This window comes from Mus caroli, chromosome 4 (genome assembly GCF_900094665.2).
Source record: "Mus caroli chromosome 4, CAROLI_EIJ_v1.1, whole genome shotgun sequence".
NCBI lineage: Eukaryota > Metazoa > Chordata > Mammalia > Rodentia > Muridae > Mus > Mus caroli.
The window spans coordinates 10,386,778-10,409,248 of record NC_034573.1 but is presented as its reverse complement, the minus strand read 5'-3'; the positions used below and the strand labels follow the sequence as shown (position 1 = coordinate 10,409,248).

The 22,471-nt window shown below is 39.4% G+C and overlaps 1 protein-coding gene across 8 annotated transcripts in view; it reads left to right on the top strand.

Annotated features, from left to right (window-relative positions):
* Slc26a7 (solute carrier family 26 member 7) overlaps nt 1–22,471 on the top strand; it is a 121,699-nt gene that overhangs the window by 53,993 nt on the left and 45,235 nt on the right. For all 8 annotated transcript variants that reach the window (XR_003836456.1, XM_029476360.1, XM_029476359.1 and 5 more), the window contains exons 5-9: nt 639–803; nt 13,607–13,759; nt 17,573–17,655; nt 19,644–19,791; nt 21,960–22,073. Coding sequence is in view for 7 of the 8 variants with exons in the window: in XM_029476360.1 (XP_029332220.1) it covers nt 639–803; nt 13,607–13,759; nt 17,573–17,655; nt 19,644–19,791; nt 21,960–22,073 (663 nt within the window). In the remaining variant the exon portion in view is untranslated. The remainder of the gene's footprint in view (nt 1–638; nt 804–13,606; nt 13,760–17,572; nt 17,656–19,643; nt 19,792–21,959; nt 22,074–22,471) is intronic.

Below are 22,471 nucleotides of genomic sequence, written 5' to 3'. Positions count from 1 at the left end.
CATATAGGTCCTTGTGTCTTCATAGTAAATCATAGCCTTTTAGAGAGGCCTCATGGGCATCTTTTACTTCTGCTTTTCAGAAGCTGAGGTGAAAAGTCTCTCATCTCTTCAGTGCTCATGAAGTTATACACTTATTGGGTATCAGGTAGTCAATCATCATATAACCACATACATTGATGCAAATTTGATTTTTCTTCCACAGAGACCCACATGTTGATTCCTTTCTCTTTCCTTTTTAAAAGAAACTGTCTCCAAGTTTTGCAGCACAGTTAAACAACTGAGCGATTTTTTGCATTCTGCCAGTACTGTGAACTCCAGGAGAATGAACACACAAGGCCTGGTCAATGCTGATGACTGGATCCCCAGTAGCAGAATAAGAAAAAGAAAGGTTAACATTTAGAAAGAAAACTATTGGTTTAATTGTAATGAAATCATGTATACTGTACTTGGTACAATTTAGAACATTTTAGAATCTTGTAAGATTCTCAAAAGTAAGTAAATACCAAATATATAAAATCCAAGAATCCCATTTACAGCTCATCTGTATCTATGAAATGAAAAGGTGTCTGCTATTCCCTCTTGGGGAACCTTGAGTATGTGACTTGCATGTGATGCCCAACTCTCCTCTGTCATTTCAGCTGGTCATGTTTGTGCTGCAGCTGGGCAGTGCCACATTCCTGCTTACAGAGCCTGTGATCAGCGCCATGACCACAGGGGCCGCCACCCATGTCGTGACATCACAAGTCAAGTATCTCTTGGGAATCAAAATGCCATATATATCCGGACCACTGGGATTCTTTTATGTGAGTTTTCTAAGTGTCTTTGTTGTTTAATCTGGGTATATGTTTCACTCGATTCAGTTTAGCTTACTATAATACTGAGAGTTTTCTGTACCATAGAGTGTTGGGTTTAAATTTTAAATAATAGGATGTTTTAGATAAGGTTGGGGTTATGAAACTAGTTTAATGAGTGCAACTTACTGATTTTGGAAATCATTACTTTTAGTGAATAATTGAATATAAGTTGGGTGTTTGGTGAGAAAAAAATAGCTAGGTGGTTTTGGGGGTCAGATCTGTTGCCAAGTTCTAATGAAATCCATCTACCAGGCTTTTGATCCACTCTATCACATTCTTTCAGATCTGTGAACTCCAGTAGGGATCAAAACAGAGGTGTGGTTGGTAGTGGTGACTGGAGCCCAGTAGCAGACAATCGGCTACTAAAAGCTGTCTGAATTTGAGAGGAATGACTGACCAGTTTCAGCATATTTCCATAATAGCATCCCATTGCTCTTGTTTTCTTTGGACACTTGACTTAAAATTCATGACTGCTTAGGACTTTGCATTCAGCTGGAACTTTATAACAACTACAGCAAATATTCAAGTAACAGACTTCATGGCCAGCAAATTTCATTTTACTTAGGTTATTGCTGTGTTCTAGTTTTAATGTTTTGTAGCAAGAGTTGTGTCACCCTTAATCTTAAAGCTAGTTTTCTGATTAAGCACCCAAGTATATGGAAGGATAATCACCTACTGGTTGAATTTCTCTTTTGGAGACAATTGCTGGTACTTCTCAATTTTCTGTGCCCTGGCAGGGATTCACTTCATTGCATATCATTATCTACATTATTTATTTTCTTCTTCTTTTTTCCCTCTCATGTGTATGTGTTTCTTCATATGTGCGGGCACATGTGTGAGGCATGTGTGTGTATGGGGAGGCTGCGTTTGACTTCAGTTTTCCGCACTTGCTCTCTACCTTCTTCACTGGGACAGGGTTTCTCCCTGAAACCAGTGTTCATGAGCTTGGTTTATTTAGCTATCTGGTTTGCTCTACATATCTTTTCTCTGTCTTCTAAACATTGGAATTACAAGCTGAATCTCCTTACCAACCTGGCATTTATAAGATTTAGGGATCTGATCTTTTCACTTGCATGACAAGCACTTTAACTTCTGAGCCGTCTCCTGAGCCCTACTGATTATTTAAAACAGACTTCAAGTTTTAGAATTACTCCTTTTGTTGTTGTTGTTGTTGTTATTTTTTGAGACAGGGTTTCTCTGTGTAGNTGTAGACCAGGCTGGCCTCGAACTCAGAAATCTGCCTGCCTCTGCCTCCCAAGTGCTGGGATTAAAGGCATGTGCCACCAGATTTCAAGTTTTAGAATTACTCTTAAGGTGATATAATGTTTCCATAAAATTCTATCTAGAAATTTCAACATATTGGTATCTCACTCCACCTTTATCATTGCTAAGTCAGGTTGTTACTGTTTTTTCCCCTACTTTGGACATGCCAACCAGTGGTACAGCTGGACCTAGGATGATAGTAAAAGGAGAAATTCCGTAATTATAGTATAATTTCAGAAATAAAAGGAAGAAAAGATTCTAAAAATACCATGCATACACATATGGAAGACTTAATACAGACCTTGGCTTATTTGTTTGTTTTTTAAGTATGAGAATAAGGGAGATATACAGAAATTCCCCTTAATGGCATTGTATACATGTAGTGTTTGGCACATTTGCTAGCACTAAGAAGAAGAGGGTTTTTGCCCTCTTGAAGCTTAACACAGGTATAGAGTAGAAAACTGAACCCTGCTTATGCATCTCCATGTATGTAAAACAGAAATGATCAAATACACAGAAATAAACACAACTTGGAATGTATGTTATGAAATAAAAATAAGCAGCTTGATGTTTGGAACAATGTAGTATCAATTGTATTAAAGACCTTTTCTCCGGTAATAAAATAGTGAGAAAGACAGTAATTGGTGGTATGGTGCTGCATGCCGGGTCTGGAGTTTTGTTGCTTAGGTAATATCTGGCTCAGTGATTCATTCATTGCAAGAAAGCTTAAAATCAAAACAAGAAAACTGGAACTGTGCCTGGAAGCAACATAATCCTGTGCTCCAACTCAAACAAAAGCAGACCAGAGTAGCTGTAAGCTATTAGATGACAGGCTAAGAGTTAAGACCTTCGGTGACTCCCAGTCTACAGAACAAAACAGAATTGGAGAAGACTCTGCCTTGACCTGCCTGGGAATGGGCTGTTTATCCACACATGTGCAGAGTAGAAAACACACATGGGTTAGAACTGAGCCCCTCTTGCGCATTTCCACGTATATAGATGATCAGATCATCTTTGTTTTCAGAAGTGTGATAAAGAAACAGGCTACACTGACTTGGGAATGGCATTGTTCCCGCCACCCCGGCTGTTACTGTGTGGACATGCTCACTGAAGCATTCTGGATGTGACTCCCCTCTCCCACTGTTTTTTTTTTTTTTTCCCCCCTTGGGAGGTGAACTGCAGGTTACTTTATCTTATTCAGATCAAACATTGTGGCACCTTTGAAGATCTTCTGTACAATCCTACACGGAGACTGACTCACAGCCTGCGGCGTGTGTAGAGTACAGGTTTTAAATTCACATTATTCAGCTACTGGAAGATGCGATACTTTTTTCCTGATAGAACAATTTAAAAATATGTTAACTCTTGCTGCCCTGTGTCAGAGGACACTGATTTCAGACTGGTCAGAAGTGAGGGTTCTCTGTACTTGGGCAGTGTGGTAGCACTTCTGTGTCAAAACGTATAGCTATTCAAGACAGAAATGACACAAACTTATAATCTGAGCACTTGAGAGACTAAGGGAGGAAGTAAAAATAACATGAGTCTGAGGCCAGCCTGGAATGTATAGTGAGTTACTGGCTAGTTTGAGTTATATAGTGAATTACCATCCAACCCATAGTGCATAGTGTAACTATGTAAAAAGAGGAAAATGTGGTAGTTGAATATTAGTTTGAAAATTAATCTGTTCCCAATGGGTATTTTTACTGGGATAGTTGAAAGAGTTTCAGGACAGTTCAGTTGAGTCTGGTGATCAGAATGTAAATTTGATCTTTCCCTTGATTATTTAAGTTGTACCTGAAAGAGGAGGCCTGAACTCGGCATTGTAATGCAGAGTAGATATAAGGCCACCGCCATCTGATCACAGTTCTAGGAGGAAAGTCAGTGGACATAACTTGGGGCGATTTGCTTTTTGACTACTTCCTTCTGAGTATTTTATATCTTGTTTGAAGGCTAACCAGGTTGTAGGGGAAAAAGAACCACACCTTGTCACATAAATTAAAGTATAGAATATCTTATAAGAATGCATAATGAGCCTGTCACAAATCTTATGGTCTGGGATACTGGATTTTATATTTAAAAATCATGTTTAGCTTATATGTGCTCTAATTCATTCCAGCAGTATTGATCTTTACTGTCATTTTGAGGGAAAACATCATCTTCTACTTTTGTTCCAATCTTTGTTTGCAGTGAATATTACTGCCTGATGCTACAGCAGTGCATGCCCCAGTGTTTTGTTCCTTAGGCATGCCAAGCTGTGCAATAAAGAAAAGTCTGTTATCTAAATTGAATTGGAAACACCTCTGTCCAATGGCCTCTCTGGACTGGAAAATGTACTCACCTCAATGGGACATGTTTTAGCAAATGATTTAAGTCAGATCCATAAAATAAAATGTTATAGCAGTATATATACACTCTCTCTCTCATACATACATGCACACACATGGATGTGTGTAATGAATATATGCTATATATAATGAATATATCATGTATAATGAATATACTATATGTATGAAGAGAATTTAATATAGTCACAGGTTGCTGTCCAGCCAGTCTCATGACAGAAAGGCCAAGCAGCTAGTAGTTATTCAATACATGAGGTTAAATATCTTAGATGTTCTTCAGTCAACATGGATTCCCAAAGAAGTAGGCTCTTATGCCAGTGAAGGCGTGCCTCAACATCAGGATAGGTGAACTTTACAGCAAGAATGAGGGTAAGCAGGGAAAAAGCAAAAGTTCTCTTCTTCTATGTCCTTTCTGTAGGCTGGCACTGGAGGGTGTGGCTAGACTCTAGCTGCCTGCTTTGTTAACTGATGACAATAATAATATGAAGGGTTATAAAAAAAACTGGGATATAATTCATTAAATGCAAGCCATTGCCTTCTTACTGGTAATAAACAGATATAAAAAGCCTAGATTCTTCAAGTTCCAGATTAAGTAAATACATATACTTTTCCTTTCTAGAGGTTTATGCAGATGCACAAGATGAACCACAAAGTAAAGTCACACATGTCTTTGCAGCTTAAAAATCACGGTGAATTGAAAATTTATAAATCTTGAAAGTAAATATTTATTTTATTTATTTAATTTATTTTATTTATTTACATTCCAAATGTTGCTCCCTTCCTGATCTTCCCTCCCAGAGTTCTTCACCTCATCCCCCTTTACTTTGCCTCTGAGAGAGTGAGCTTCCTCTTCCCCAGAATGCCCCCTTGCCTGGGGCATCAAGTCTCTAGAGGATTAAGCACATCCTCTCCCAGGGAGGCCAGACAAGACAGTCCTCTATTACATCTTGCTGGAGGGTTCTTGGACCAGCCCATGTATGCTATTTGGTTGGTGGCTTAATCTCTGGGAGCTCCCAGGGGTCTAGGTTGGTTGACACCATTGGGCTTCTATTCTTCCAGTCCTTCCCCTAGCTCTTCCATAGGGGTCCCTGGCCTCAGTCCAATGGTTGGCTGTATCTGCATCTGTCTCAGTCAGCTCAGAGGACAGTCATGCTAGGCTCCTGTCTGAAAGCACAACCAGTAATAGTGTCATGGTTTGGTGCCTGCCCATGGAATGGATCCCAATTGGTCCAGTCACTAGTTGGCCATTCCTTTAGCCTTTGCTTCATTTTTGTCCCTGAATTTCTTTCAGAAAAGAACAATTCTGGTCTCAAAATTGTGAATGTAGGTTGGCTTCCCCATCCCTCTACTGGGGTCCTTGTTTAACTATTGGAGGTGGTCTCTTTATGTTCCATCTACCTACTGTTGGGCATTTCAGCTAAGGTCCCTGAAGATCCAGCTATACTGCTCCTGGGCATATACTCAAAAGATGTTCCACCATTCCATAGGGGCACATGATTCACTATGTTCATAGCAGCCTTATTTGTAAAAGCCAGAAAGTGGAAGCAACCCAGATGTCCCTCAACCAAACAATAGATACAGAAAAATGTAGTTCATTTACACAGTGAAATACTATTCAGCTATTAAAAATGAGGATATCATAAATTTTCAGGCAAATGGATAGAACTAGAAGTTATCATCCTGAGTGAAGTAACATAGATCCAAACAAATATATACATGTGTGTACTCACTGATAAGTAGATATTAGCAAAAAAGTACAGAGTACCCATGATATACTCCACAGACCATAAGAAGTTAAACAAGAAGAAAGGTTCAAGTAAGAAAGCTTCAATCACACTTAGAAGTGAAGGGAACAAAGACAGAGGGAGGAGTAGGAGCAAAGGGGACAAGATCAGGTATGGGGGGAGATAGGTGAGAAGGCCAGAGGGTCAGGTGAATGAATGAAAATATTCAGCTGCCAGAGGTGGGGGACGAGGATAGGGAAATCCCCTAGAAACATGAGACATGAGATGTAAGAGGCTCCCAGGACTCAATGTAGGTGAAAGTAAATAATTTTGGTGTTAGTGAGAGCTCATCCTAAGACTTGAAGATGTACTATATTTTAAAATTTATTTACAATTTTCCATTGATTCAGTCCTCAATCTCTTCTGCAATTATATTCTCACTTCATAAGTTATGTGCTATACTTTAATATATTTAAGAGAATCAGAAATAGTCATGTTAGAAGGGTCACTCTGTCTTGGAGTCCCGGTTCAGCGGTTAAAGTGTCTTGTTCTGTTCTTTCTGCAGAGTCAGGTATTTGAGTCATACGTGACTTGGTTCCCTAAACACATAACAGAGAAAGCCTTAATTCTTAAGAATGAAAAATGCTTTTTTAAAAACTGAAAGATGATGAAGTATGTCTTTAGTAGAAAGGGTGTTTACCCAAAGGGCATAATAAAAATGACAAAAATTCCTCTTTCATATTTGCACATGTGGATTTCCTTGAGAAGGCGCCAGTGTTGAGCTTGAACCAGCCTATGGGAAGTGTGGCAAAGCTCATTTCACCAGCCTGGCTTTATGTTTCTTCTAGACACTAATGGACAGTTCTGTGCATTAAATCCAAGAGAGAAGGCAAACTTGTCAATCTTTTCAATGATCCTTCTTGGAAAGTTTTTACTTTCAGCCTTCATGCAGACTTTTGGAAATGGGCAAACAGTTTCTTGTGTGCCTGTACCCCAAAGTCCGAGCACAGCACTTCTCTGCTTTGCTGTTCTAACTGCAAAAGCAAAACCCAAGAATGTTAATAAAGTGGAATTGAAACGTCAGAAGGGAATCAGAGCCAACGAAACATTTTCTTTTATAGAGAATGAGATCACAACTAAGTGTGTACAAATGAAGTTTATATTTGGAGAACAAATCTACTTTGAAGATACGGGCCCTCTGGGACTTCAAGAATACACTTTGGTGGCTTAGGAACGGCCCCATTTTCTCTGCAGATACTGTGATGTTTCTGTTGTGAGTTGCATGAATGCCAATATACCATAAAAATCACAGGCCAAGCTGAAGGGAAGAGAAGCAGAATGCTTATCTGCAGCATGATTTAATCAGCAGTGCAGTGTATAGAAAATGTGAATATGGAGTAATTACATGGACATTTACAATACAGGTTACTTTCAAAATTTAAATCAGACAGCAATATTTTTGCAACTCAACCAGCTTGGGCTTAGTGCCTTCCATCCCCCACAGTTCACTGAAAGACTGCACCACCACAAAACCCAGTGCTCAAGTAATTCAAATTAAGCTTATTTTTCTAAACAAGGGATGGCTGAGTGCCAGGTGGGCCTTGGTATGCTTGGCTGCATGTTTGGTCCAAGGGAATTTTGTGTGCCCATGTTGTCTCTAGCTGTTTGACATACCATGTTTCCCAGTCTGGCCAGAGACTTCATTTATCCCTTGAAGCAAAGCAAATGGATTTAATCCTAGTATGAGATACAGTTGTTGATCAGAAATTTAAATACATGCATACAAAAATGTATAGAATGTTGTTTTTTCTCTCCTCCTTTCTGGTGCTTTGTTTGTATTAATGAAAATGTAACCTGAGACTGATATTCAATATTTTTCTCTTTTATTTGGTATTTGTGTTAACTACTTTGGGGCATGGAATTATAAGAAGCTTATCAGCACTGCTTTTAAAGTATTTAATAATGTAATGGTATGTAGGCAAAGTTGATAGGAGACATCCAGATCTTGATGAAAGATGGATTTAGAGAGCTGGGAATTTATCAGGAGCTTGGATTTAAATATCATCTGGTAGAAAGAAATTCTGTAGGGAGGATGATGTTGATGTAATTGAGAGGCACTTGGATGGGTAAGTGCACCAATGCTATGATTGTTTCCTTAAGAACACAACAATCTGAAAATGTTTTTATGACCTTCATACAGTGGTAAAGAAAGCAGCACCCATCCTTGATTAAAGAACCACTAGAGTAGATTTGTGTAACAATTTTTGCTGACAGATTCATAAGCAATGAGGATCCAGTTAATAAACACTATCCGTGTTGTCCATGAGGAGGGATATGAAGTCGGGTCGGTGGGCACACACAGACTGACAAACACGAATCTCATGTAGTTTATTAATGAAAAATGGGTCATTGCTTAAAAGAAGTCATGTGATAGGGTGGATGGAGATACTTGTACCTAAGGCAGTCATTCCTTCTGTCCAGATAACATGACTCTCATGGAAACACGGAGAGCCAAGAGAGACCCATCCGTGGACACAAGCTTGACATGATGGAGGGGCAGACAAACTAGCTCTTTTCTTAAACTCCTTTTAAGTGGAAGTCAGAAATTTTGTGATTCTTTTCTCCAACTCTTGCATTTTGTTTACAAGACTTATCCCAAAGCTCTGCAAGCTTTTGCCAAATCTAGCAGTATTCATCTAGATGGAATCTTCAGTAAACTCTATTCACTAGGAGGCTTTAGAACAGTTATGTGATCAAAACACTTTGATGAGTCATACTTACTTCAATAGACATTCTCCAAAAATGTAGGGAAAGTCTCTATTTTCAGACATATATTTTTGTACAGAAATTATGCCAAATGCATTTTCTGTTACAAAGTGAGCACATATAATAAGCATGTTTGAATGCTAGCACTCTTGCCCTCTGGAAACAGTCCTGGCCTTGTGGTTGGTGACTAACTCAAAATCATATATTTAAAATTAAGACCCATAGATCGACAGTTATTAGTTTGTACCTACTGTTCAAATAGAGTGCTGACATGTAGCAAAATGTTCTGGGTTTAGTGCCACTTAGCTGTTTCCCTAGTGAAATGCAACCTTTTTCACGACAGGTCCTTAGTACAGAAGTCACACAGGCATAATCAATGTGTGAAAGGGTTTATGCGTTTCATTTTTCATGGAAGGATTTATTCAGGTGTTCCTTGTGGTCCCTTTGTAGGTAGTCCAGAAATACTAGCAAAAGTGATTATTAATGTTATTTTCGAACTTTAAAATATTTTAATTAACTTTTCCTCTTATATATTTTATTGTAGTAACCAGGATGCTAGGAAAGGAGATATTTTTGAGTGATGGGTATTTCCAGTTGAGTGAGTATTGAGAAAAACCAGTTCATTATAATTATACCACCTAGTGATATTTTCTAAGCATCTGAGATTGTTGTCTTGTCTCATGAAGCCTTGTGTGGATGCTGTGGTGTTTTCTTCTGCGCATGTGTGTCCCTATACAGGGTCCTAGAATCTGAGTCATAACGTGCAATGAAAACAACTGAGTGGGTGTGGCTCCAGGGAAACATTTCCTTTTAAGTTAACTGATACTATGAGGTTTTTCTGCCTTCAATTTTCTTTATTATACAATTTTAGTTATTAAACATCTGACTATCTAGATCAGGTTGATCACATGAAAGGTAGATTACTTGGAATTTACTATGGTGGTAACTTTAATATTTATCTCATAGCTTCCCACAAAATAGAGCCCCAGTAAGCACAAGTAGATGCAAACATAACTACGCCCATCCCAGGCGTAGCCCAAGTTTTCACAGTGAGAAAAGCAGGCATCTTTATAGGAATCAACGTTTCCTGACTCAGAACTCATGTTCTACTGTATCCCATTCAGAGGGTTATCGTGACTTTTGCTATGTTAGACCAGAATATTAATTAAGTCAACAATGCTACTTGAATATCTGATTTCAGATATTATTCAAAGAGTTGAGAATCCATCATTAAAAATTAGGCAAAATTATGAAAAATGGCCAACTCAGCTAAAAAGTTACTATGCAGAATTTCAGAAAAAGTATAACATCTAAATAAATTAAATGTGGCAATGTATATGCAAATGAATAAGTCATTTTTATTCTCTGAATTGTCTCAAAATGGATTTGTTTATGTATTTCCATTTTATGCCAAATAACAAACTAGTCTTCTAATCTCAGACGTGCTGACCTAGTTTATTAAGTGGATCGGTCAGATCGAATGAACTCGGCTATTCATTCTGCACAGAATTGCTTTCACTTCTCTCTCAACTCTGAAAAGCCAGTGACGGGAACTTTTAGGAATTTTTTGTTTGTTTGTTCTTTTGTTTGTTTGAGAAAAAAACTTTCTCTGTGTAGCCCTGGCTGTCCTGGAACTCATTCTGTAGACCAGACTGGCCTTGAACTCAGAGAAGAGTTTAATCCCAGCCTATTGAGTGCTGGGACTAAAGGCATGTGCCACCACTGCCCAGCCCTAGGAATTGTTATTAAGTGGTGGAGAGGGTGTGTACCAGCATATAGAGACAACTGGACTTACAGTCGAGAGAAATGTAATATGTATTTAGGATGCCAGAACTCTACTGAGTGATTTTGTAGAAAAGCCTGTGTCTATACGGACCTTCAGCTCTGCAGCATCTGCATGCACCACTCGTATCCCATAACTGATTTAGCTTGTGACTTCTAGAAGTGGGTCCACATGACAGTCATTAGGACTCGGCCTAGCCTGCTCCTCTATTGTGTTCTTCATGCTCTGAGTTCTTGTTTTAATGAGTCTTTGCCCACTCACCCCCCATGTTCTTCTGGAGCATCTTGTAAGACATGCTTTGTTTGACGAGCTCTCATTTAATCCAGACAGACAATAAAACCCCGGAGGGGGTCTCATTCCTTTCATTCTGGGGTGGTCATTTGTATCACTGCAAACACATGTTCTCAAAATGCACATTACATAGAAATCTGGTATGGATTGGGAGCTTCATTGTCATGGCATACTTCTAATCTCCTGGGGAAAGGCGTAAAGAATAATATAAGTGCTTTAAGACATTTGGGTGATTGGCTCTTTGGGAAGAATAGTCTCAATAATATTCTCAATTATCCTCAAACCGCTGGACAGAGACATGTATTTAAAAAAAATTCTTGACACTCTGCTTATGGTCATCCTTATTGGAATATATCACACAGAGAAAAACTATACTGATGAAAACTAAAAACAAAACAAAACAAAACAAAAACAAACAAAAAAAATAATTAATTTAATTCAAAATTTTATTTGCTTTGCATAGGTGTTTTGACTGTATGTATATCTGTGCACCATATACCCTCAGTGCCTGCAGAGGCCTGAAAAGGGCATTGTATTCCTCTGAAATTGGAGTTATAGACAGTCCTAAGCTTCCAACGAGGGTGTTTGGACTCAAACTTGGGTCTTCTGGAAGAGCAATCAGTGCCTTAGCCACTGAATCATCTCTGCATCCTCCTCACTTTGGATTTCTATCTTGGGCTTTGAATCATTGGTAAATAATAATAATAAAAATGGACCAAGTTTCTTCACTTTCATCATAATGTCTAGTGGCAGATAGGGAAAGTATTATTTATGTCTCACCTAGTGGTTATCATGTAGTGGTGAATTCTGGTCCGAGTAGAGCTGAGTAAGTACAGTGGCGTGGACAGGAATGAGTAGAAGCCCCTGCTCTGTGTTCTGTGATGCATTTCTAAACATATAAGGTTACTCAAGGGGTGAGTTGCTGCTGATATTATTATTGCTATTACTATTGCTTTCTCTGTAAGTTAGAGTGCACTTTGGACAACCTGACATTACCTCAGTTGTTCTCACCCAGTGAAGCTTCACTGCATTTTCTTTGACGAAGTTATTAGAACATTTGTGAGCATGCTCAGTATGTACAAGTCACGTATGTCCAAGAAGGCTGAGGAGACACATTAGGATGTGTACACTCAAAATCAATTTAAAAATATTCAAATTTGGTTGCTTAATATCAAATGCTTATAGAGAGCAAAGGTTAGCTCTTTTCCTCCTTTTCACACTCTTCAGAACTCCTTAAATTATACCCTGTCTCTCTATGCCAGCAGACCTGTCAGGTAAGCAAGTACCCACAAGAATTCATATTATTGAGCAAATTATTTCTAGCACTTAGTTGAATGAATACAAGTTCTCAACTTTATGCATGCAGAGTTCTAATTTTATTATTTTCCTTGACTTTACTCTTGAAATTTTTTTGGCCAGCTGGAATAACAATATTGAGTATCTAATATTAATACGCTATTAACATACCTTCTTCATAGTTATCAATGAAGTGTTTGATGTTAGCATATTTTCATTTGCTTTGTGTGTGTGTGTGTGTGTGTGTGTGTGTGTGTGTGTTGGTGAGTGCACAGGCATCTGGAGGTCAGAGGACAGTATCAACTGACCTCTGCCTCATTTTCTGAGACAGGGTCTCTCACTAAATCTGGAGCTCAGGAATGCATCCAGGCTGGCTGTCCAGTATGCTCCAGAGACCTTTCTGTCTCCATCTGTCCAGCGCTCGGGTTTAGCCCATGCCATGGCTCAAGTTTTTTGAAGTGAGTTCTGGGCTATTGAACTCAGAGCTACGAGAGTCATCGCCCCAATCCTATGTTGGTTTTGTGACCATATGTTCTCAGAAGTCATGCACTCCTTACACCACAGTTGATGCTCTGAATCATTTAAGTTGGACCTTATGCAAAATATGTCCACAGACTTCTTCCTCTACCTCTTATCTATAGCCTTTTCAGTTCCTGTTTCCTGGTTTGGGAAGGGCATAATTAACATCTTGTTGTACTAGTTGATTAATTTAATAGTAAACCCTACAATGTACTGTAAAGTCTGTGAGTACTAAGACTGTTTATACACTGCCAAGTTAGCACTGTCCTGAGTGAGGGCAGTAGATGAATAAATGCCCAGTAACTGAGAATGTGGTAACAGGTTACAGTAAGCCAAGTGCCTAATAGCAATTAAATACCAGCCTTTGACTCGAGTGTCTGTGTGTGTGTGTGTGTGTTTGCCCCCTTAAGTTTAAAAACAATAGTGGTCATCAAAAGGTGAGGCCCCTCTTGCCTTTTTTCATGCCAAGGAAGGAGCCAGGAAAGGGATTCTCTTCTCTAGTGTCTTGTGTAGGAAGAGACAGACCTGGAGTTTGATGGAACAATCCAAGACAAAGAAACTTAATGCATGAAAATACAGGCTTTCCCTTCCTGTATTTATTTTTCTCCCTATCTTTGCACCATCCAGTCATTAGGAGTTGTTTGGTTTTTGTTGTTGTTTGTTGTTTTATTTTATTTTAGTACAGCATCAGTGAGTTGACTTAGGGTCAGATTCGGATGCTGGTATTTTCTGGGCTGCCCTGATTTTGCTGCTTTCTCGTTCCTGTAGATTTATGCGTATGTCTTTGAGAACATCAAGTCTGTCCAGCTGGAAGCACTGCTCTTATCCTTGCTGAGCATCATTGTCCTTGTTCTCGTTAAAGAGCTGAATGAACAGTTTAAAAGAAAAATTAAAGTTGTTCTTCCTGTCGACTTAGTTTTGGTAAGTATGCAATCAGCAAAGCTTAGCTGCTTTCAGGGAAGGGACATAATCTGCAGAGGCTTACCATATTTTCTACAGTAACCCACAGCCATTCCTGGGTCTCATTAATGAAAGACTAATTTGCGTGGATATACATTAATGTAAGAACAGGAAACATTTTGAGTCAACGTTTCCAAAAAGGAGGGACACATGTTTTCAATTTATATAACATTTCTCATATGCTTTTGATTTTTTTTTATAAAAATAAGAGAACATATCGCCTGAGATCTTCTTAGAGACATGTCTAAGAGTGAGTTCTAAGTAATACGGGGTATGATCTGATGCAATGAAATAAAAAATGATAACCTGTGTTGTTGCCATGACACGTTTGTGACACATGTAGAACTCTTACCTGACAAATAGTCATTAGTGATTGGAAGGATTGTTGATCCTTATATTCCTGAACTAGTTTTACCTCTATGAAAAAAAAATGCTTAGGATTTTCATTGTCCAGGGCTCTTTCTTTGAAATATGTTTGTGGCTGGAAAATTGCATTGTATCTTGCTTCTAAAGATGAAGTTTTAAGAGCCTTTCCAGGAGCACTTAATAAAGGATCACAGTGACCCAACCGCAGCCTGCCAACTTACATGTGCATAATGAGCTTCCGTTTCTTAAGGGTTCCTCCTGATATTATTCATGTATAATGTAAATAAATGGCATTTAAATAACTTCATCAGCTGAATTTCTTATGGCGAGATTGAAAATGTGCCATCTTACCTCAAAGTTCTGAAGGGATTAAGAAATGCCAGTTGCATCTTGGAAAGTTATATGAAAAAATTTATAAAACCAAAATTTGAACATAACCTTCAGGAGACAGGCCCCTAATCTTGTCATAAAGCAACTGATATTTTTCTGAAAAATTGGTAAGGATCATTCCAAAAATGGCAGATATTCTTACTATTCTCAAGATGCATTCTCAAGATGCTGGGCAAAAGCGCCAATACTTGAAAACTACAGAACAACAACAAAAAAATTTAAAGTCAGTTCCAGTCATTTTTTTACCTTGACTTTACTTGGTTGATACCTTGAAAAGTATATTAAGATAGAGAATTCTACTCCTACAAGGTGAGGGTAATTTGGTAGCATGAAGAGAACTATTCTAGGCTGTTCTTTCTCTACTCACTCCAGCTTCATTCTGCTCATGACACTGAACCAGTGTCAAAAGTTGGCCATGTCCACTGTCCCATCACAACTACCCCTCGGTCCCCCATGGGTCTCTCTGGTATGGAAGATGCCCTGAAACCAGGCGAAATGCTGTATAAGCAGTGAATTATAGATATTTGAGTATCTGCAGCATAGATAGAGGAGAAACAAGGGTAGATTTGAGTTGGGCTCCTATTCTTTATCCTCTAAAGCTTCCCACTTATAGGGAATGAGACAGTTGAAGGAGGGCCAGTTAGAACTTCTCTTTAGCATTCTGGATAGAATCCCTTCTTGTCTGTGTCTAAGAACAGCACTGGTCTATAGATACCCATAATAGTAACAAAATATTACAGAGGAACTGGTGACCTCAACAGACAAAGAAATCATGTTAAATACAGCAAAAAATCAGAGTGCTGTCACATTGACTGTTCTTAGACTATTCATATATCACTTTAATATTTTTATAGTTTACTTTTGGACTTTCTTTTGTTAAACCTAAAGTGACATTTTGCATTTTAAGCCCATTTCATGTTTTAGAAACCTTTTGTTTTACAAGTTCAGTTAAATTAAACAAAAGGCATAGTTAGGAACACAACTACAAAAGCTACTTTTTAGTAGTAAGCATTGATTGTTAGATGTTCTTTATTTGATAGTGTAATTTTGTTATGCTGTTACTCTGATCATGTATATGGGCAATTTGTACTTTAACTATATGATTGATGTATCTCTTTTACGAAGGGAAGTCACTTAAAGTTGCTTTTGTTATTTTGTTTCTATTTGTCCTCAGGACACTTCTCAAGACTCATTTTAGGTGATACAACTAGTTTTTACTTTACAGGTTATCATTATACAGTAACTCAATTTGGTAGTATTCTTCAACATTTATATTTAAGATCTCAAATATAATTTAGCCATAGCCCAATACAGTAGGCCATGAAATTATACAGTAATAAACCAGAAGAACTAACATAAACTATGCAATCAGCATCTCTTCAAAGCAACCTAAAATCTCTCAAGGGCTCAACCTATGTTCTCCAGGGAGCAGAGATTCACAAGCTGTGAAGCAGGGAAATCCCATAGCTAGTAAAAACAGTAGTACATGAAAGAATGTGACGATGGGTGAGAAACACTCAGGCGTCCCAGCCCATGCGACACAGGCTGACCTGGCTGTGACATGTGCTGAATGACGATTGTGGTGCTGAGGGGAGGGCCCCCTGGTTAAGTGCTTAAACGTGAGGATTAGAGCTCCTATATCCAGAACCCTTATAAATGGCACCCGGACTACCTGTCATTCAAACCCTGGAGGATGGTAATAGGGGATGCCCAGGGCAGACTGGCTATCATGTCTAGCCATATATAGGAGCTCTAGGTTTGATTGAGAGACACCCATCTCATTGAATAAAGAGGAATAGCAATAATGAACAAGTCAAATTTGGTCTTCTGCATGAACATGTGCATTTGCATGGATGTAACACACACATACAGAGAGGGGAGAGAGGGAGGGGGATAGGGAGAGAGACTGTGATTGTAGACAGAGCAAGTGACCTTGCTTGAATATCTCAATAACATCAAAGTAGGATATCTGAACGTCCTTGAGGGCTTTCATTTGTCCCATCAGGTTGGGAGCTGGAATGGTTTACTTCATTAAAGAGATAAGGCCCTAAATTAAAAACAAAGTGAGGAGGCTGTAAATCAGCCATTACTACTAGCAGAGTAAGAATATTGTACAGTACTTATCCTCTTGAGAGGTTGTTCTCATGGAGAGAAAAGTGTGTTCTTACAAAAGACCCCTTCATTTCATGAGAGAAAACATAGTCTGAGTTTCAGTGCTTGTACACACACACACACACACTCACACACACACACACTCACACCATGCACACACATACAGTACTACATTTTGTGTCTTTTGTGCCTTCAAAACTGGACACAATTGGTTGGGTACAAAGCAAAATGTTAGAAAACCTATGCAGGCAAATACTGCACTTTGACAGCTCAGGGATGTGCTGAGCTTTTGAAGTATAGTTTAGAATTGTACTTGACATGTGGTGGGTGATGATACATCACATGTGGTGGGTGATGTAGATCTGTACTTAGTTCAGTGTGGCATTGTAACACCATGTTTAAGGTTTAATTATCAGATCAAAATCATCGGCATATCCATGGTCTTGGTCATTTTGCATCTTTTTGTATCGGAATATTCCAAATTCCTTTTCCTAGGGATTTTAAAATACATGATAATTTTAATCATGTTTAAAATCATTTAATCGTTTAAAAGCATGGTTGATTTATATTATCTCCAATGATATATATTTATTGGACTATGCTATAGGACACTAGAAGTTCCTAGCCAAGTTCAGCCATGCCTGTTAACCACTCCCTCTTTTGGATGTTGTCTCTCACTGTATATCCCAGATTTTTCTCAAATTCCAGATGCCTCTGTCTTGACATTCTGAGTGCTAGAATTATAGACATGGAATATTCACTCCTGGCTTAACTTTTTGTATTTCATTAGTAAATGGTAATCCTGGGACACATAATACGTATTTTTAAGCAGCCTTGTGTATTTGGAAGCTATCTAATAATATGTGTATGTGTCTATCTGTTTCTTTTTCCAATGCAACCATTCAGATCATTGCCGCCTCATTTGCTTGCTATTGTACCAACATGGAAAACACATACGGATTAGAAGTCGTTGGGCACATTCCAAACGGGTAATGTAGTCTTTCTTTTAATGTGTGTTTATCTGAGTGTTTGGTTTCTGATGTCAAAGGGCCTAGGCCTGGGTGGGAATAAATTTAAATTCTTTTTGTGGCTGTATGAGGCAAAATTCTAATTAATTTTTATTATGAATGAGAAAAACCGACATGTGGAGAAAAGGAGTAATTTTCTAGGTTATAAGCTAACCTGTTATAAACAAGCATGCAATTGGTTAATGCAGCATCGCTTCAAGTAAAAAATTTCCAAAAGAATTTACAAAGATATGGCTTGAAAAATAGTGGGGGTTGCTAAATTTTCCAAGGCCTGGGTCTGATCTACCGTAACTGCTCAGCCACACTTGTTCTTGTGGCCACCTTTATCACTTAAGTTATGATAAGCATGAAGAAGCACCCGCAGAAGTGGAATCCCAAAGGCCTGCAAAGAGTGGTATAGAGACAGGCAGAGATGGCCTGGCGTCCCACCTCTCTCCAGTCTCCCTCCAGGCATCAAGAGAATATGTCACATGTTCCACACTGTGAAAGAACAAAAGTCCTTTCAAAACTAGGCTGGCAAGCTATGGCAGAGAAGGACAAAAATACCTTGTGAGTTCATAACTTTCTTATGGGCCGAATAAGACAGATACAGACAAAGTCTAATTTTGAGGCAAAGTAAGAATTGTTGGGTCCTTTGAATTTTATTTTTCGTCTTCTTAAAGTAAAGGAATAGTAGGAAAATTCTCAGAAACAAAACAAAATATGGTTAATTAAAAATAGAATCCTTGGCCTGTGCAGACGCAGGCAAAGGTGGGTCCCCTAAATCAACTCTTAGTTTCCTAAGGGTTTCTCTGCTTTTTATTGGAAAACCAGTTGTTTCTTCTTCAGTCCAGGTTTTGTTATTAATTAACCACAATTAGTTTTAATGAACTAGAAGTTCAATTTCTTCATTTCAAATTTTGTATATTATCTTAGGATGTATAGTCACAGTGTTTGGGGAACAAAGCATACATAGCACTCAGAAACAACTCCTTCTTCTACTCCTGCTCATATTCCCATCTGAGAAATCCCCTTAAGGAACTGCAGGAAGGCATGGATTAGAAAGGTTCTTCTCCTTGTAACCTTCCTCCAAGAATTTTCTCATCCCAACTGTGGTTGTGGTATACTTGATTCGGAGTTGCTGAGAAAATTAAATGAAACAGTTAATGAGAGAGAATCCATGCTCCACTCACACACTAGATAATAAGACAATTAACCAGTAAGAAATAACTCCCCCCTTCCTTTATTTTTACCACAGAAATTCCTTCAGGGGTGGGGGTAAGTCTCCCAGCATGACAAGGAATACGTAAATGGTCATTTGGCTTACATACTTTTCAAGGGACAATAAGACATAATGGCTGGGTATTATCTGAGAAATGCTTTAAAGACGACTTTGAAATGAAGCTAAGTGTGGTCTCTTTTGCAACAGAGAGGAGATGAGATCTTCCTGCATGTTTTCTTTAGCGTATGGAAGGCATGATTAACTGTCTCATGAAAGGATTGAGTTAAAAATGTAATTACCATAATGAAGTCAATGGCGTATTTGGAGATTAGTCGACAGTAAGCTAGTGTTTGCCTGAAACTCTGCAGCATTTGAGGGAGGAAACGTGGCTCCAGTGCTGGCCAAATAAATATTTGGAAAGGTTCAAATGAAAGCAGGGCCACATATGCTTTTGTTTCCTACACGAAACTTTTGTCAAGTCAGAATTCTGCGGTATGACCTGAATTCCCTGGGTGTGAGTGTCAATTAGATGCATGGGACTCTCCTTGTGTTATTTCTTACAAATTTGCTTTTCTGCTAAATAATATTGAAGATATAGGCCTTTACAGGGCAAGACTGCTTAGTTTTCTCTTAGGGGTTTCACTTAACTCTTTGTAAAGTTAGAAACACTACGCAGGAGATTTCATGGCAAGTTACTATAGAAAAACCAGGAAGGTTCATAACTTCAATACAGTCTTTCTCTCCGTAGGATTCCTCCTCCCCGTGCTCCCCCAATGAACATCCTCTCTGCAGTGCTCACTGAAGCTTTCGGAGTTGCACTTGTAGGCTATGTGGCCTCGCTGGCTCTTGCACAAGGATCTGCCAAGAAGTTCAAATATTCAGTTGATGACAACCAGGTGGAGTGTGCCCCCAGGCCCTCTCTAGCCAGGGATTTTCACTGTTCTGTGGCCTCTCAGATACTGAAAATGTCAAACGCTTGAAAATACAACTTTTCTAAATGTGTAGCAAGCATGGGCAGAACAAAGCAGGGAAGTCTCCGAGTCACTCACAGGAAGCTCAGAATCTAGCTTTCACAGAGTATAGTATATTAATTTCATCATTCTCTCTTTTTATCTATATGTCTGTCAGAGGAAAGCCTTTGTTCTTTGTTTCCCCTGTGTGCATTCCTTGTATTGGCCTCACATCAGCAGGCTTGGTAGCAAGTGCCTTTACCCACTGAGTCATCTCATTGATCCTTCTATGTCTTTTTCATGCCCCAAGGCCTTGTAGAGCTCTCTGGTCCTGAACAGAAGCTGCAGTAGACTGCAGACCAGGGCAGAGTTACCTGCACATAGAGTTCACACTGAGGTTTGGGGACCGCCATTCTCTCTGTGTATGTCTATTAAGCTCCACTATAGGTGCCGGGGATAAAATAGTAAACAACACAGATGAATGTGAAACTCAGAAACTCCTGGGGGTCTCCCTTCTTCGATGTCAAATTACAGACCTCGTTATCATGGCTTTCAAGGCTCTATGTCTGCAGGATTCCATTTCTTATCAAGCCTCATAGGGTACACCCTAACCACACTCTCCATCTCTCATCTGTACTCAAAGCTCTGTTTCCTCAGAATTCTGTCCCCTCCATTTCTGGATAACTGCCTTATTCAAATACTCACTTCATAGGAAGACTTCTGTTGACCAGTTCCCCAAACCCAGCTCTCTCCCATTTCCTTTCTAGCTTTGTCTGTTTGCTATCTACATTTTCTTACCAGAACCACAGCTCTCTGAGGGCAGAGAAATCGTTTATAGTAACTGATACCAATAGGGGCAAGTAAGGTATTAGGAAGAATTTTTCATTTATTCAGAAAAAACATGATGACTGGACCAGGTCCTGATGAGGCCTTAAGGGAACATGTGGATGGGCACTGGGCTGTACCCATGTACATGGGAAGAGTCATGGATAACTGTACAGGCTGGGGCATAGACTTGATGTGATGGGATAGGATGGTAGAAACCTATAGGGTAGTTAGTGTCTTAGTCGGGGTCCCTTTTCTGAACAAAACATCATGACCAAGAAGCAAGTTGGGGAGGAAAGGGTTTATTCGGCTTACATTTCCATACTGCTGTTCATCACCAAAGGAAGTCAGGACTGGAACTCAAGCAGGTCAGGAAGCAGGAACTCATACAGAAGCCATGGAGGGATGTCCCTTACTGGCTTGCTTCCCCTGGCTTACTCAGCCTGCTCTCCTATAGAACCCAAGACTACCAGCTCAGGGATGGCACCACCCACAGTGGGCCCTCCCACCCTTGACCACTAATAGAGAAAATGCCTTACAGCTGGATTTCATGGAGGCATTTCCTCAAGGGAGGATCCTTTCTCTGTGATAACTCCAGCTTGTGTCAAGTTGACACACAAAACCAGCCAGTACAAGTAGTTACTGATTTCCCATTAGCCATCAAATGTTGATCACAAATAGTAGGTTGGGTGTAGCAATCCAGTTAAGAAGAGTAGTCGAAGCTGAAGATGTAGATTTGGGAGTTGCCAGGGTGTGTTTGGACAGTTAAGATGTAGACAGACAATAGAAAGGGTCCTACAATCGCAATTGATTAGATAACAAAAGAAACTGAGAAGTGACAGGTGGAGAGATAGAGGCAAGCTTGGAAAGTGTGGGGTACAAGAAGCCGATTGAAGGGATCTTTTAAGGAGGAAGGGATGAGCAGCCGTGGGAAATGCTTCTTTATACCAGGTTGGAGTTGGTAAGGCGGAGGTCATTGAGGAAAGGGAGAGAGTAAAATCCCAATTTACAAAACAGGGGTAGGCCATGGGGCAATGGAAATCATGAATAATTAAAATCTCCTCATGAGTTCATTATGAGAGCTGAGTGATGCTCTTAGAATAGGCTTTGGAGGATTGCAAGCGGGCTATGAATGTTAGCTATTTTTATTATAAACTATTACATCTTAGCTGGTGCGGTGAATAGTAGCTGAGCATAAACAAGCTTCATTCTTTGACAAATTGTACCTGGGACCATAGAAGGGGATTATGATAAAGAAATGTTCCATTCTCCCATAACTAATCTCGCAGGAATTTTTGGCCCATGGCCTCAGCAACGTGATCCCTTCATTTCTCTTCTGCATCCCAAGCGCTGCCGCCATGGGAAGGACAGCTGGTTTGTACAGCACCGGCGCAAAGACGCAGGTAACAATTATTCTGCGGGGAAAGGGGGGCTGTGGGGCCGTCACCCCTTTCTCAGAGTGGAAGGCTGCTTTGTTGAGTCTTGAAAACGTTGCTGATTCACGTTTTCTAAGCAGTTTCTAAAAGTTCTTCCTCCTTCCCTCTCCTATTCCCTCCATCCTGTTATGACTCCCCTCTTTTTCGAATTTTTCCTATCAATGACTTTTCCACAGGCTCTATGATGCAAAGAGCAAACTGCTGCATTCCTTGCCCACAGTAGCTTTATTAGCAATCTTGAAGCCAGAGCTCCCTCTAGCGGTCTCTTAGTTAAGCTAAACAGCATGACTTTCCTTTTTCTGTTTCTCTCTCTCTCTCTCTCTCTCTCTCTCTCTCTCTCTCTCTCTCTCTCTCTCTCTCTCTCT